Consider the following 16,833-nt stretch of genomic DNA (forward strand, 5'->3'; position numbering starts at 1 on the left):
TAAGAACATTGCATTTCAACATCAGTAGATTTCAATGTTTGTATACAACATTAAGGCAGATAGATAGAAGTTTGTTAAGACAAAATTCCTATAAAGTAGTGTTACTTTCTTGCTCTTCCTCTCTGTGTGCACCAAAATTTAGACTGCACCAAGTATGGAGAACACAACCTGAAAGAATCTTCCAGACTTGGAGACATTTATTAACTCAAGACTGAGGAGAAGTAAGGGCTGAAAGTAAGTGAATGCACTTTAGAAAATGAACTATCTGCAATTCACTCTGCAGTTAATTTTGTCATAAATTGAGACACAAGGAAAGGAAAAATCTTATATATTTTGTAGAAAAATTGTGAAAGTCTGGAATCCTGTCTCAGATTCTGTCTGCTCTGTTTTCTTCCTAAATCTGATGACATTCTTCTCTGCCACACATTTCTCTTCTTGGTTCATACTTCAGTGATGTAAAGGGTTTTGCTTTCAGATACCACACATTACTTCCTCCAAATTTATTTTAACTACAGCTTTTATCAATGATTAGCTGATTAGCAGAGGGCAAATGAGAGCAGCTGCAGACACCTGAGTATCTCCATTCCTGCCATTGCATTAGACACTCTACATGTTTGTTGGCATACTTAACTCTCGCAACAATTATATGAGTTAGTTTATTACCTTTTTATTATTTCTAATTTATCAGTGAGGAAATAAAGATGTAAGGTTTCTGACTAAAGCTACAAGTGGACATGAAAAAGCAAGTCTGACTGACTTTAAGTCGTTATTTACCCTTATACTTTGCCCCTTCTTCCAAGCAAAATCTGCCACCTTGGGTGGGAAGTGCTTTTTCTCTTAGTTTCTGTGAAAGTGGTATGCTTTTGTGTGTCTCTCTCCACTATGAACTGATAAATCTATGTCCTATGTTTTTTGGTCTGTATTATTCCAACTGCAGTACAGTAAGGAAAGGGATTATATTCCACCAATTTTTTCAGGAAGAAAAACTTACTGACTGGAGTAAATGTTGAGGATGCACTGCTAACTGCTATGTAGCACTAAGAAAGTTCCCTGGAGACAGAACTCTTTCAAGTCCTCTTTCGTGGCAATCATAAGTTGAGTTTTTACCAGTGGGTGCCACTTAAAATAACCTAGAGCCACATCCTATTTGCACAGGCCCTGTGAATTTACAGTCAGCAATGACAACTATCATTAGTTTAGGACTTTCTTTAAAACAAAAAGAAAGAAAACTACCAGTTGTTTAATTCTTAATGGAAAAACAACACAACCACAAATTGGAGCCACGAGGTAACATACAGATGAAATGGAAAGCATTCTTTTGTAACAAGCTTCCCCTTCCAAATGCCACTTGACTATGGAAGTTATTTCACTGAGACAAACAGAAGATCAAATACTGTATCTTTGATCAATTTGAAATCTCTGACTTTTGTTAAAACAGGGAATAAAAAATTTCTAATCAATGAACAAAACAGCAGCAAAAATCCCTGATAAATCACTACAGATGTAATTATAAATTTTATGTTACCAGTAAAGACAGTTGAGGAATGGCTAGGAAAAAAAAAGAAAGAAAAAAAAATGGCTAGAAACTAGTGCCAAATCAAAGTGAAGGATTAAGTCCTTGGTGCTTTTCCTAAACTCCTTTTCTATAGTAGTGCCTCTCAATATTTTTCAAAAGAAAGATTACTGTGAATTCATCTTATCACTCCAGTTCATCTCTCTCTTTTCCTGTTTCTTTCCACTTCAAGAAATAAAAGGGAAGCATAGTTCTGTCCAGCACCACATGGAGGACTTAGGGGATGGGAAGAGCAGGCTGCTACCCTCCTCAGGATGGAGGGGAGGATCACATGGCTTTTTCTAGGTTTAACAACTATGAACAAGGAACAAGATCAGTTGACAGCTGTGTTTTAAGTTATAGGTGTACAACTACATGGCTTAAACCCCTTATGACAAACGATAAAATTAAGTCAGAATTTAGAAATAATATTTACTTCCAAGAAAAATAGAAAAAGAAAAGTTTCAAAACCAGAGTGTACTGATGTGTTAAGAATGCCTAATGTCCATTCAAAGTATCAAAAAGTGGGCATTTTTACCAAGGTCAATGCCTTGGTATGTATGGTTTGCAATTACTAACAGTAAGTATTGTAATATAGAGGTGCTTGTGAAAACCGGTGAAGAGAGAAAACATTGGCAAGGACACAGAACAATGAGATGGTGCTTGGGGAGTAAGGCTTTGAGAAAGAAGGATAGTGTCCAGGTCTGAGGTGGATGTGTGGCCCACCATCTTGGCTCCAAGGGGGAAGAATACAATTGGCAGGATCTAAGAACAGGGCACTGCTTCAGCCTCCAAACTAGTCTCCAGTTTTCACTCCCAAGAGGATATGCTTTCCAGACTTCAACAAGGCCTCCTCCAGAGGATTGGCTTTCCGACACGTAGCAGGAACTCAGGAAACCTAAAGAATAGCGCCTATGATGGGGAAAATCCAGTATGACCAGCAACTATTTTTCCAGTGGTCCTTGCATCCATTTTCAGGTTTCAGGTCATTTGGATACACATTACCAATCTTGTACTGCTTCAGCATTTCTCTGGCATCAGAATCGTGGCCAACATCTTCAAAGCTTTCCCTTACATCTGCACTAGCTTGTTCCAACAGAACCTCTTTTGCACCAGGATGCTTGTTAAGGAAGCAGGTGATACCACACACTTGCCTGGAGATCACCAGCCATATCTCCTTGAAGGCGCAACACTTCACTACCGACTCCAAACCATAATAGGTGACAGGGTCTCCCCGACTTGCCCTGCTCGCTTGCTGTGGTTAGATTCCAAAGTTGCCTTTAGGCCTGAGATACCCTTTCTCCACCGCTGTCCTTGTTTTTCTGAGACTCTGGCTTAGGACTTAAATCACACAAAGGCTTGCTGCTCACTTATTAATGCTGCCTTACCTTATTAATTTCTAGAAACTGTTCTCATCTACGACACTTGCTCTCTAGGAGGGGAACCACTCATGTTTATCTTTTATTTTCCCTATTTTCCTTTTCACCACAAAGTGTAGTTATGAACTCAAATAAAAATAAAGGAAATCCAGATATGAACACATTCTCTATTTTAGCAGCTAAAAATATTTTCCACAGATTGCTCCTTTGATCCAAAGATTTTAAAGTATTTACAAAGGCAGCTCACTAAGCTTTGCTATAATCTCATATATCTTACCAGCTGCCGTAAAGCACCTTCTTACACGGTTTTGAATTCAAGGAGATCTTTTAATCACACTGAAAACCAAGGAAAAATTAGCTGTACTCTCATGTCACTTGAGGGCAGGCATGAAAAGTAAACAGACCCTGAAGTGTACCTGAAATCTGTTTCAGTGATAAGTTGACACCTTCCAAAGATGAAGAGACAGGGCCCACATTCCCAGACAAGGGAAGGTGAGAGGGTGTCCCTCTGCCCTGTGCACCTTTTGTCTTTATGTAACAAGTTTAAAAAGACATTTTACAGAGAAGAGTTTGACCAAGATCTGTTTGTAACTGATTCAAAATTCTCTGCAGGTATCGGTGAAGGACAAAAAGTTCAAATTCAAGTTGAAATTGCCCTGCTTAGAAAAACTTTGTCAAGTTTTCGGTTTAGGTTTCATTCATTCCATCTTAGTAGAGAGACCTAGTGCATCCTCTACAGGAACCTGCTGCTCCGTGCGCTGGTGCAGTTGTAGATCCAGATCGGAATGGGTTTCTGGGGGTGGACTGCTTCCTGGTGCGGGCGGGGAAGACAAAGTAGAGACTTGACTCTTATGCACATTTCCCAGGTTTCTTGTCCGATTCCACTGAAAGCTCAGGTATCTGCACGACATTTTTAAACACAACAGCCTTCATTTCATACTTACTAAACAGCTAGTGCAGAAGCTAAATAAACTATGGACGGAGAATAAGTTCTTATTCTTAGGGAATTGCTACGTATTTACTCATACTCCCTTCCAAAGTAATCTAAAATGAAATGTTCCCAGTAACAAATAAATTATAGTAGTATTATATTGAGCAGCTTTATGGCTTATTGGTCATTCTTTTGGTGGTATCTCCGAACATTTCAAATAGCCACACAAAATGAGTTTTCAAAATGGAAAACAGTAGTGAACATTAAAGTAATGAATTCAAAAATCAGAAGCCAGATTTATATATCAAAAAGGGTAATTTCTAACTGGTTTAAACCTCCACAGTTAATGAAAGAATGTTGTTGAAGAAATTATCACAATATCAAAAGTTACTGATCAATTATGAAAATATTTGTTCCCAAGGGTGATTAAAATCTTGTACAAGTGAATTTGTATATAACTCAGATATATAACTGACAAGTTGAAGCTAATTGGACATAGCAAATTTTAAAAATTAAATTGGGATATTTCAGATGACCAAGCTAAGAAAAAAGCTTTGTTAAAAATCAAAATGTCAAGTAATAAAGTTGTTTGGAAGGTTAACTCATGAAAAACTCAGTATCTATTTGTAACATTTTTTTGAGAAAATACCAGAGGCAGAGGTATAATGAGTCATATTCTGCTAATCAGTACTATGAAAAAAAATAAATGAACCACTGAATTCTCTTATACTTAATCATATGTTATGTTTGGTACTTTCACTTGAACATGGATTTGAATTCTGAGAATTGATAATATGGCAAAATAATTTATATACTAGTAGTTCAGAGCTCCTGATATTCATATCTGAGTTTGGATGAAGTTTATTTTTATACTGCTTATATAAAGAGAATTTTACTAAACAAATTAAAATCATAAATGAGATTATAGTGGAATGCATAACATCCTAAATGCATTGTCTTTAAGTACTTTATAATTATATTTACCTACAAGTAATTATAATGTGTTCATCCTTGTAAATGCATTATCTCATGTAATTCTCATAACAGAGGAGTAATACCCAATTAATAGTACAGCATAGGGAATAGAGCCAATTATATTATAATAACTATGTATGATGTCGGATGGGTATGAGATTTATCGAGATGATCACACAGTAAGTTATATAATGTCTAATCACTGGGGTGTATACCTGAAACTAATACAATATTGTACATCAACTATAATTGAAAAATTAAAAATTATTAATAGCATGTCCATCTCATAGATGAAGAAACAGGTATATATAAAAAAGACTAAATTTCCTCAGGCCATTGAGTTGGTAGATACTGGAGGTCAGATGAAGAGTGTTAGACTCCAAACCCCTAGCTGGCGCCAGACTCCTTCCTGGTGAACTCAGGAGAACAGGCCGCGGCAGTGTGGAAATGTCGGTGATAGAGTAGGCTAGAAACAGGGGCTCTTTGTTTGCTTTCCCCTTTACTGTAGGAACTGTTACAGCACCTGCCCAATCTGCTTTCAGTGTGAAGAGGAGATCTTTCCAGTGAAGACATTTATTCATTTATTGAACAGTTACTATATTCCAGACATGGCTCAACGTTTGAGATACATCAATGAACAAAACGGGTAAAGGTATATATCTAGCAGGGGAGATAGAAAGTAAACTATTATAAAAACAAATCAGTATTTTCATGTATCAATTTAGAAGCTGAAATTTTCAGGGGAAAATGGAATGGTGAAGGGGATAAAGGACCTTGTGTCATCTGGTGGGCTTTATTTTCAATAAGGTGATAACGATAAGATATTTTAAGCTTCCATTTGACAAAATGCTTAAAGGAAATATAAAGTTAGCATACAGAGATAACTGGCAAGAGAAGTAAGTGCCAGTGCAAGGGCATTGCTGTTAGTCAGTTCAAGAAACACCAAGGAAGCAAGTGTGATGTGGGTGGAGGGGTGGGTGAGGCGGGGAGAGTAGTAGGAAGCAAGGCCAGCAATGCTAAGCTAGCAGGTCTCCTTCTTGTAGGTGGAGGTGTGGATTTTGGTTTCTTCACTAAGCAAACAGAGGAGGCACTGAAGAATTTTGAGCACGGGGTGACCTGATTTTTACAGATTGCTGTGAATGCTGGGTTTCAAAGAAATGATAGCAAGAAAGGCAAGAAACAGAACAGTGGCAGGAGGCCAGGTGAGAAGTGACAGTGGCTGGGACCACCGTGGTAGCAGAGGCAGGAATCAGAAGTGGCCAGCCTCTGCATTAATTTCAAAGGTAGAATCAAAGGATTTCATAATAATTGGATGTAGATGGCAGGAGAGAAAAATAAGCCCAAAGGGAAGCAAACAAGCAGTCTTAAAAAGGAAGACAATTCTGACACATGCTACTACATGGGTGAATCTTGTGCTAGGTGAAATAAGCCAGTCACAAAAAGACACAAACTTTATTATGATTCCAATGACCTGAGGCACCTACAGTAATCAGATTCACAGAGACAGAAAGGCAGATGGTGGTTGTCACGGCTGGAGAAGAAACCGGGAAATGGTGCCTCAGATACAGAATTTCAGTTTTGCAAGATGAAAAGAGTTCTGGAGATTGAACTCTCCAGATTCACAGCAGGGTGAATGAGCTTAACACCACTAAACCGTGCACTAAAAAATAGTTAACACAATAGATTATATGATATGTGTATTTTACAATTGAGATTTTTTTTAATTTTTAGGGAAGCAAACTCTAAGTCCAAGACTCCAAGTATTTTGACCTGAGCAAATGAAAAAATAGAGTTGCTAACCTTAAATAAAACCTAACCCAGGTGTCAGTTCTCATCTCCCTGAGAAAACCTCAGAAAAAGAACCGACCACAGTTCTCTACAGTCCACGAAATGTTGGTTCTCCATTAAAATCATAGTATTGTTACTTACAGAGAAAGTCTTCTCTAAGAGATTTTACCATGTGTTCTTTCTGGGAGTTCCTCCTCAGTGTTAATTGTCTTCTACATTCGAACTGTGAGTAAACATATGCTCCTGTCTTAACCACACTAGTTTAATATCACCATCATCACACAATACTTAGTTCTGAAAAACACATAACAGCAGCCAGTATGTTTTGTTTGTAATTTTGATTGCTTTTTAACACCATGGGCCATTAGCTTATATACTAAACAATTCTTATAATGCTTTTTTTTTTACACTACATCTCAACTTCTGCCCATTGGAGTGACTCTCAACAACTTTCATGAGACAATCCCCTTAACACTATTACTTCCCACAATCAAACATTTTGTCAAGTAGCTAGCCTTTTGGTATTGTTTTCTCCCTTTTTCTCCACTGTTCTTCCCCCACTTTGGGCATGTGGCCTTGATGTCACACTCCAGTCCCATTGCTGCTTTCCCTTCCTGTGTGAATCACCATGGCTTGAGCTATATGTCTATGTGTAAGCTGCCATGGCTATTTCTCTGGAGGAAACTATTTCTGCTTATCTGGGACCATCTTCTTTGGCTAAAAGGAATGTATGTGTGTGGGGTTGGGGGAGAGAGGAAGTAGGCGTTACTCTGACCCAAAGTAGTCCAATATGACCTGTCAATGAAAGCCTTTATTTCACTTAGTCACATTAGTGGGGCTTTCACCTCCAGTGTGTCTTTAAGAGATTTTTTTTTATTCCTTAGAAGAATGTCAATTAAAGTGACAGCTGTATTCTCTGTTGGAGTGACTCATACACTCTTGATTCCTGCCTTTTTCTACTGTGGCTTCTTACATTGCTGCAGAGTCTAGGAAACCAAATTTCATATTTTCCAGAATCCTATGGAATCAGAGTTCTAAAAGCAAATTAAGTTCCATTAATTATACAGAATCAAATGAGATTGAGAAGGTAGAATTTTAAAGGAAGTATTCTTTTTGTCTCTTTTCATGGTTTTATAAAAAGGTAGCTTCAATGGAGGCCATCTTTTTTTTTAAATTTTGTTTTCCTGATTTCTGAGTCACAGCTATGAATACATTTTTTGAACTCTATTGACGGAGTGGCTGCAGAAGTTGCAGAGGTATTCCCATGGCCCATGATTTATTTTTTGAGAGTCATCCTAACAGTCCATTGTTTCAGCCATGCCTGCAACCCTCTAATAATTTTTAAGTACAGAACTGGCTGGATTAAACTCCTGCTTTCCAGAAATGGAGCAGTTTCCATTTTCCCAACTGAACACTGAGTAATATGCATGTGTGCAAAGGGATGGTTCAGGTTGTTCGATGCACTGCTAGTAATGGCAAAAAGCTGCATATCAGGAAGCAGAGATTGGTTAAGTAGATATCATTGCAGCTGTACATGCAAGTAGGGTTTTTTTAGGTATAAATATGACATAACTTCCAAATTATTCAAGCCTGTCAGGAAAAAGTCCAGCCATTGTTAATATAATGAGAATGGTTTACACGACATCGATGTAACCTGTCAGCCAAGGAAGGTGGACTGGAATGTGCATGTCTGAACAATGACAACTTCACTGTACTAGTCAGTGGAGGCAGTATGAGTGACCATGTGTACTTTGTGGTTTTTGTATTCAAAATGATTCAGCAAATAGAGTAATGAATCTGCATCACATTTTGAATTAAACTTGAACATTCCTCTGCAGAAACTATTTGGATGATTCTGAAGTCTGCAGCTATGGGCAACTGGTGATTGGCAGCTTCATGACAACAAAATGCCCACTCATGCATCATGTCTCATGCAGAGTTTTTTGGCAAAATATCAAATCACCCAGGTGACTCAGTGCCCCTACAACCCAGATTTGGCACCCCGCAACTTCTGGTTTTCCTAAAACTAAAATAGCCTTTAAAAGGGAAGAGATTTCAAACCATCGGTCAGATTCAGGAAAACAGGATGGGGCAGCTGATGGTGATTGGGAGAACTGCATGACGTCCCAAAGTACCTACTTTGAACAGAACTGAGGCGTCGTTGACCTACGTACAGTGTTTCTTGTATCTTGTATCTTCTTCAATAAATTCTCTATTTTTCATATACATGGCTGGATACCTTCTAGATAGACCTTACATATTTTAAGTGAAAGAAACAAGGTACAACACAGGTGTATATAGTGTATTACTATTTTTGAATATAGATATAGAAAAAGATACCGATGTGGAAAAATACATAAGTGTGTAAGAAACTTGATTATGTTGTTTGCTACTGGGGAAAAAATCTAGATGACTAAACAGAGAATAGGATACAGGAATATTTTTACCATGGTTTTCTTTGTAGCTTCTGAATTGCGAATCATACCATTATAATTAAGTGTATGACATCTACCTACACCCATCCTTTTTCTCTTACCATCCTGACGTCAATATTTTGTCTCCAATATTTTCTGCTCAATTCATGTCTTTTCTTGCCATTCCTTTTCTGTCTCTATCCTGTAGCTTTGAGTAACTTTTCAGGCCAATGTCAGGGAGGATTTGAGGAGCATCACCTCAATAGAGTAACGAGAACCAAATTTCTAATTCCTGGCACTTAGTGGAAAGATCTGAGAAGAGAAGGTGAATGTTTTATGAAAGTTGTTCCACTGAATTTAATTATAATGCAGAAAGAGATCCTGGGAGAAAAAACTGGGTGATCATTGTTTTATTGCATGGAAAACTGAACCTTGTCTGGGGACTTCAGAACTATTACTAACTCTGTTACCAGTTCTTTTTGGACAAGTGCACAGACCCACCATGGCTGCACTAACTTTCCCTACAGAGATGTCATCTTGTTCTTTTTATTTCACATCTATACTTCATGAGCTGAATGTTAACAAAGGGCTAACATGATATATAATATTTAGCTAAAAAGTTTTTAATTTAAAAAACAAAATGAAGTAACAGTTTAATGTTTCATACAGATTTGGTGTCCTTCAAAGAGTGGTCCATGCCTTTAAGGATAGAAATCAGTAGAGCCACAAGCTAATCCATAAAACCTTCTAATTACACAACCAGTTGAAACCAGGTAAGACCACACATAGCAGTGGAATCAATCAGTGGCTAGGTAAACCACTTAGAGAATACCACTGTTGTACAATGCCCACAAAGACATCACGTGAGTGGGTGTAATGTGTGTGGGTATAATAAGGGTGCTCAAGTTCAGGGGCCATTAGATTCAGTCTCCTAATTTTAATACAGTCATGCTAGTAATGACAACAATGATAATTGAGCTAATATTATTATATGCTAGACACAGTTCTATTTGATTTATTTTACCAGTGCAATACCTATCCAACACATATCTTATGTACATTTGGGGAAACTAAGAGTTAGAGATGCTAAATCAATTTCCTAGCTGGCAAATCCAGCTAGTAAGCAGCTGCCCAGACTTTGCTGAGTGGCCAAGTTTGAACTTTTAATAACAGTTTTACACTACTGGTATCTGTATAGCAGCTACAGCCACAGTTGTTCTGCCTTTATTTACATGACTTATTTCTCATGGTAGACTGAGTATGTTATAGTAGATTCAGGGATTCCCTTTCATTCTTCAGGCCATCCTATAGGAAGTGGATGGATAGAGTCCATCTACATGACATGTTTTTCTGAGAGTGAAAATGTTTGCACCCCCCCCCTTGGCTGGTAAAAAGCCAGGTTATATAAAAATTCACCATAAATATACTATTTTTATATCTGGGACTTTGATCATAAATCATGTCCATCTGGGAGAACAAAAGGACTGTAAAGATTAGACACTGCTACCCATTTGGTGAGGCAGCATGCTGAGCCATGTGCAGAAGCAGTGCTGCTACTTGGTATATTGTCTGAGGCTGAAAGATACAATCCAGGGCCAGCATTCTTGGCAGGAGTGTATCAAGTGGAAAGTTCCTGGGCTTCTGGATATTTTGCAGTTCCAACTGAGGTAGAAAGAATATGTTATTTTCTTCCATCTCCCTTCATGGGTGATGTAAGTCTTCACCTACTTAAAATACAGTTTACATATAGGATGCTTTCACTGCCTTTTAAGATTCTGGAAACTCCCACATATGACAACTGTAAAACTTGGCTAAGGGAGTTATCTACCCCCTCCTTATCCCCCATACACAGACACACTCGGCCAACAGAGCTCTCAGAAATCAACTGGATGAAATTTCGCCTTGACTAGTACTTATTTTTTACTAGTAACTAACTCAGAAGTCATCAGAAAATGTGTCGACTTTCATCAGCAACACTTGTCACAGAGTAAAGCAAAGCCTCGAGTGACATGGGATCTCAAGACACAGCGACCCTGTGACTGGCATCTTGTTTTTCTTACAGTTTTCCAGAACTGCACATTGGAAAAAGCATCAGGAGGTTTATCCAGTAAAATTCTGCCAACAGGCTTCAAGTTCTAAGCCTTTGCATGACTTCATGGATGAGTGTTTCCGGAGCATAGGCTTCTGTGTTTTTAGGTCCCTTAATATTAAATTGATACATCACATTCTTGATTACTTCTTTTTGAGGGCTGCTTTGATAATCAGCATAGAATATGTAAAGAAAAAGAAATAGACAACAGAGATTTGTTTCAGGACCCCGTCCCCAGATACAAAAATCTCTGGATGCTCATGTCCCTCATATAAAATGACATGGTATTTGCATATAACCTATGCACATCTTCCCATATACTTTAAATAATCTCTAGGTTATTTATAATACAAAATGCAGTGTAAATTCTATGTAAGTGGATGCAATACTATATTGCTTAAGGAATAATATTGAGGAAGTCTGTACATGTTTGGTACAGAACAAACATCATAGGTCTAACTACATAGTATACATCAGCAACAATGTAAAAAAGTTTTTGAGTATCTTTTATCACAGTTGGTTGAATCCATTGATACAGAATCCTCGGATACAGAGGACTGATTGCACTAACTACTTCTCCTTTCAGGGCTCAGATGAGCAAAGCCATGTGCCCGTGTACACAAGGAAATAAAATATTCCTTACCCAGGATTCCATCTCTCCCCTAAACCCCAAAATAGTTCATGCCAACAATTTATTTCCATTTCCAATAATTTTGTGTTTAAAGAAAACTCATGATATTTACTATAACCTTTTTTTTTGCACCTATTGGTTCTATAAGAAGGTATAGGAAGAAGCACCTAGAATGATAGAAGATGGGAAAATTGGTAAATGTGGTCAGTGTGTAGCCAAACTGATCTTCTCAAAATCAACCATGCTACGCTCTTTCTTTCTAGAAAATGTGACAAGCTGTCCTAGGGATCTGAACGGGCATATACATGACAGATCTCAGAAAGCAACTAAACCTATATCTGTGATATAATTTTAATATATTTTTAAAATGAAACATGTAGGAAAGTCTTCAGTAATTATCAATATGTCTAAAACCTTTTTAACTGAAAAATCCAGCCTCATTAAGTTATAAACATTAGTATTCTACTACTGCTGTGTTCTCTCTTGGGCTAAGTTGCTATGCTCTTTTTATGAGGAAAAACTGATGAACAGATAAAAAGGAAATTAATGGCCTAATATGTCATATAGTTAACCGTTAAGTATAAAACCCCTGAAAAACGTTACCTCTCATTAGGTATAAGATTCAAGTTTAATTTTTAGGGTCTAGATTTGCTCACTCTAGGTAGGAAACTCTTTACTACAAAATGTTCATTTTAAACTATCTAGTTCATATAGCTCTTCCTAATAATATCTAAAGGAGTATATCCTAAATTTTCAAAAAGGCCAAAAAAAACTTAAGCCAAGAATAATCAGTTCTAGCCACTGTAATTGTCTCCATTGTAATTGAGTGTTGATAGTTTCCCAAAATCAAATACAAATATAATAAATGCTGTGTGTATACATACATATATGTATGTGTGTATATATGTATGTATGTATGTATATAGATAGATAGATAGATAGATAGCCAGCCCTGGCTGGTGTAGCTCAGTGGATTGAGCATGGGCCTGTGAAGCAAAGGGTTGCCAGTTCAATTCCCAGTCAGGGGATATGCCTGGGTTGCCAGCCTGATCCCCAGGAAAGGGTGCATGAGAGGCAACCACACGTTGATATTTCTCTCCCTCTCTTTCTCCTTCCCTTCCCCTCCCTCTAAAAATAAATCAATAAAATCTTTTAAAATATATATATATATATACATATATGTATATTTACTTACATGCATGTCACAATTTGAAGGAACAATTATCCCCTCAGTTACCATATCAGTGTGGCTAACACACCTCTCACACATCTCATAACCTACTTGACCTTCATATAAAATATCGGAGACCATTAAGAATTCCTCACTAGCCCTGACCAGTGTGGCTCGGTTTGGTTGGGCATCATTCTGCAAACCAAAAGGTTGCCAGTTCAAGTCTCAGTCAGGGCATATGCCCAGGTTGCAGGTTCGGCCTCTGGTGGGGGGGGGGGGGGCATACGAGAGGAAACCAGTCAATGTTTCTTTCTCACATCAATGTTTCTCTCCCTCTTTCTCCCTCCCATCCCTTCTCTCTAAAAATAAATACATAAAATCTTAAAAAAATTTTCTCACTAGAGAATATAAAGATTTGAATGAAAATACAAAAATAACTGAAAGGCTAATGAGAAATACACAAGACCATAATGCTTAAGTTTCCAGAGCTGGCCTAATTCCTCTGCTGGTTTCCCCAACTTGTCCATGCATTCTGGACAAACCCTGCCATTCTGCCTATATGTTCTGTGGTTTCTTAGGCTACAGTCAGTTAGCTGCTTTCATACAGAAAGCCTCAAAAATATATATGCATAAATGTACCACTATATTATGTATGGTTATATTACACAATAGATTTATATATATATAGTCCCTCTTCATTAGAGAAGTTATGAAATGCTTAGCCAGGACTCAGCCATAGGAAAAAAACAATAATACTATAGTTCTTAAGTTTTTAATGAATATTTTACTCTTTGAGCCTCAATTTTCTAGTTTGGAGAATGGGCATTAAAATCCTACTTTTAAAGATTTATTATGAGGATTAAACATGATAAGACAATAAACTCTCCCTTTATGCTGAAGCCACTTACTTGGTCATTTCTTCTTCATTATTACTGTCCTGTGTGCTTTAATCTCATCAACGTTACACGCCAGCCAGGAATAATCATCACTCTCATACCAGAAATATTTCTCAATTTGCTCAAAGTTCAGATTTCAAAAAGATTAGTTTAATTAAACTATATTCTGAAAGCTCTAACCATTTCATATCTTATGTCAGCCAATGTGTGTGGAATGCTGGTATCGCACCAATGTAGACTCTACAGAATTGCTTGCCACAATTGCTCTGTGTCTTGTGCAACTGTGAGATTTTTTTTTTTAGAATACTTAGGATTTTAGCAAAAAGAGAACTATGTCTGGTTTAACTACTACCAGAAAAAGTGTCCTATCAATACTTGGGGACATTCTATGCCTCTTTTCTGGATGTCATTTCCAAAGCCCCAGCATCTCACCCAGCAACATCCTCTACCCACTGACACCACGCTAGCCCCAGAAATCACACAAGTCCAATGGAAATGTGACTACTGACTTTAATGTTTTAAGCATGTAGACAGACCCACCCACAATGTTTGCTTAACTTTGAAAATATTTTTTACCCTCTCCTAGATGGTTGCCAAAAGACATTTCTGCCTGAAATCTTTGAGTCAGAGGCTGTCTGTAGGCACAGTTTATTCTGCTGTATAAATTCAGACATGTTAATTGATACTTTTTGGTCCATGACTCACCATGTCCTGTCAATTTCTATGAATACTCCTTTGTCAGTCTGTGGATTGAAAGGAGTGATCGGTTTGTCAACCATAATATTGGATAATTTTATTTTACTTTTTATTTTTATTCTTTTTCACACTGTGTTCTATCTACGGTGAGGTACCAATCCCATCACTGCTCTCAAAAGAATAATGTAAAGTAAACATTTCTCCCCAAGTTCTCACTCTGTTTCCTTCTTGCTTTAACTCTTACTGCCTTTTTAAAGTTAGTACAAAAAGCTTCTTTTGATTGTTTATTTTATTTAAGAAAAGCACAGATTAGTACTGATAGAGGCAGGTCCTTTGAGAAATGGCAACAAAAATTAACCAAGATTATTTACCTCAAGTAGAGTAATTGTAAAGTTTGTAACTAAAGCAGAGTGAAGTTGGGAAATCATAAGGCTTAAGTCATCATAGAATCTACAAAATATTAAAAGGATTAGAATAATTCATTAGTTTTTCAAGAGAATTCTCAAGGAAGAAGATACTTTTAATCCACACACATAATCCTGATTCTTGAACAAAAGTTATAAAGTAGAAATTGAAAATTCAGCAGGCAACTCCCTTTGCTTCAAATCTATATTTCACAACAGTCCTTCTTAGTTGTTATCAGATTTTTTGGACCATAAGATGCACCTAGGTTTTAGAGGAAGAAAATAAGAAAAAAAAATTTGAAGCAAAATATGTGGTAAAATATTTAATAACACAAATAACATCATATTTCACCAATGTAAATGTAAACAGAACTCAACAGCAGCATTAACAACCATTATTCCTCCCAACTTTTGCGGGGGGGAGGGGGAGTGTGTCTTATAGTCTGAAAAATATGGTATTTGGTTTTCAGAATTCTACATATTCAATCCCCAGATCAGTATACAGAAGAGGTTCTCAATAAACATTTGTCAACATGATAAAAAGAATAGAACTTGTTTGTTTGGAAGAAAGGTATAAAAAATGACCTCATCTATTATATCATCATTTATCCTATGAAAATTCAAGTAAACGAATGAGGAAAAACTCAGTAAAATTTCTCATCATTACAGGTGACTGAAAGTACACAAGTGGCCTACAGATTGAACTGGACTTTTAAAAGACATTTCACAGGAGTAAACATAAAGCAGACATTGGCTTTTAAATGTTTGTATTAATAAGCATTTATTCTCCAATTATTGTTTATAAAGTACTGTGAAAAGAAGCTTGAAAGAACTGGTGGCTTTGCTGCAAATAAAATCTAACAGGGATGGCCAAACATACATAAAAATAACAAAAAATGCAGCAAAAGCTACATGAACTATATCTATTTAAATATAAAGGAAATCACAGTAAGGATGAAATTGGTAGACTTGAGATTAAAGGGGAATTTGGGGAACATGCAACGTCTTGTGCCGGACTTTAATGGGAAGTCATCTTACAACCCCCTAAGCCTCCTAGCAAGAATTAACAATAGTTAGCTTGTGCCATACTGAGTATTTTACACAAAAGAAAAAGAATACTTTAGAAGTTTTAAATTTTAAAATGCAATTTTATTATTTGTAGTAAAATTAGCATTTTTTGAAATTAATTTATGTGTTTTGTAGAGTATAGAGCAAGAAAGTAATTATATTGATATCATTACAATGTAAACAATAAAGAAAACAACAATTTTTGGTGTAAGTAAAAGTCATTGAGGAGCATTGTGAAAGTATAATTTTTTAAAAGATAAAATCAGGATTTTATGCAAATGTGAAATGAACACATGTCAAAGATTTTATTCAATCCATTAATTAATAGTGAAATGTTATGAACAGGTCAAGAGCATTTGAGAAGCTACTCATATGTCCAAGTAAGTATAGAACTTAGGAAAAACATCTGGGTTAGTGGTTTAGGTCTTACAAAGCAGTGAGCCATAGCCTCTGGGACTGTCTCTTCCACAGGGAAGAAATGACTTGCATCTCCATCAGACAAACGCCTCTAAGTTAACCTTAGCCCTACAGAGCTGTCCAGAAACCCAACCTCTAGCAAGCCCAGCCAGCACTGCCTTGAAGCACACTCAGCAACCACTGAGTGTTTGCAAGTTTCTCTGAAACTTTCTGACAGCATGAACACATTTTTATCAAGCAAGCCTCCCTCAATACAATATATTTAATGAGTTCAATGTATATTTTTTCAAGATTGCTTCTAATCTTAGCTTGTTTGTTGGAAGGTAGGTAAAAAAAAACACACACACAGAATCAAGAAATTATAGATGACCCCAATCCCTTTATTGTCTACACTTTTAAAATATAATTTTTATTTTAGTGAA

General features: G+C 36.8%; 1 protein-coding gene across 1 annotated transcript; it reads right to left on the minus strand.

Annotated features, from left to right (window-relative positions):
* Positions 1-1,920: 1,920 nt before the first annotated feature.
* On the minus strand, positions 1,921-3,842 carry LOC118497086. Its single transcript, XM_036010715.1, is given in 4 exon segments — positions 1,921-2,456; positions 2,459-2,779; positions 2,782-2,886; positions 3,653-3,842. Coding segments are annotated over 4 exon segments (1,011 nt in total). The 3' UTR covers positions 1,921-2,061.
* Between the last annotated feature and the right edge of the window lie 12,991 nt (positions 3,843-16,833).

This window comes from Phyllostomus discolor, chromosome 1, assembly GCF_004126475.2.
Source record: "Phyllostomus discolor isolate MPI-MPIP mPhyDis1 chromosome 1, mPhyDis1.pri.v3, whole genome shotgun sequence".
In the NCBI taxonomy this organism is placed as follows: Eukaryota; Metazoa; Chordata; class Mammalia; order Chiroptera; family Phyllostomidae; genus Phyllostomus; species Phyllostomus discolor.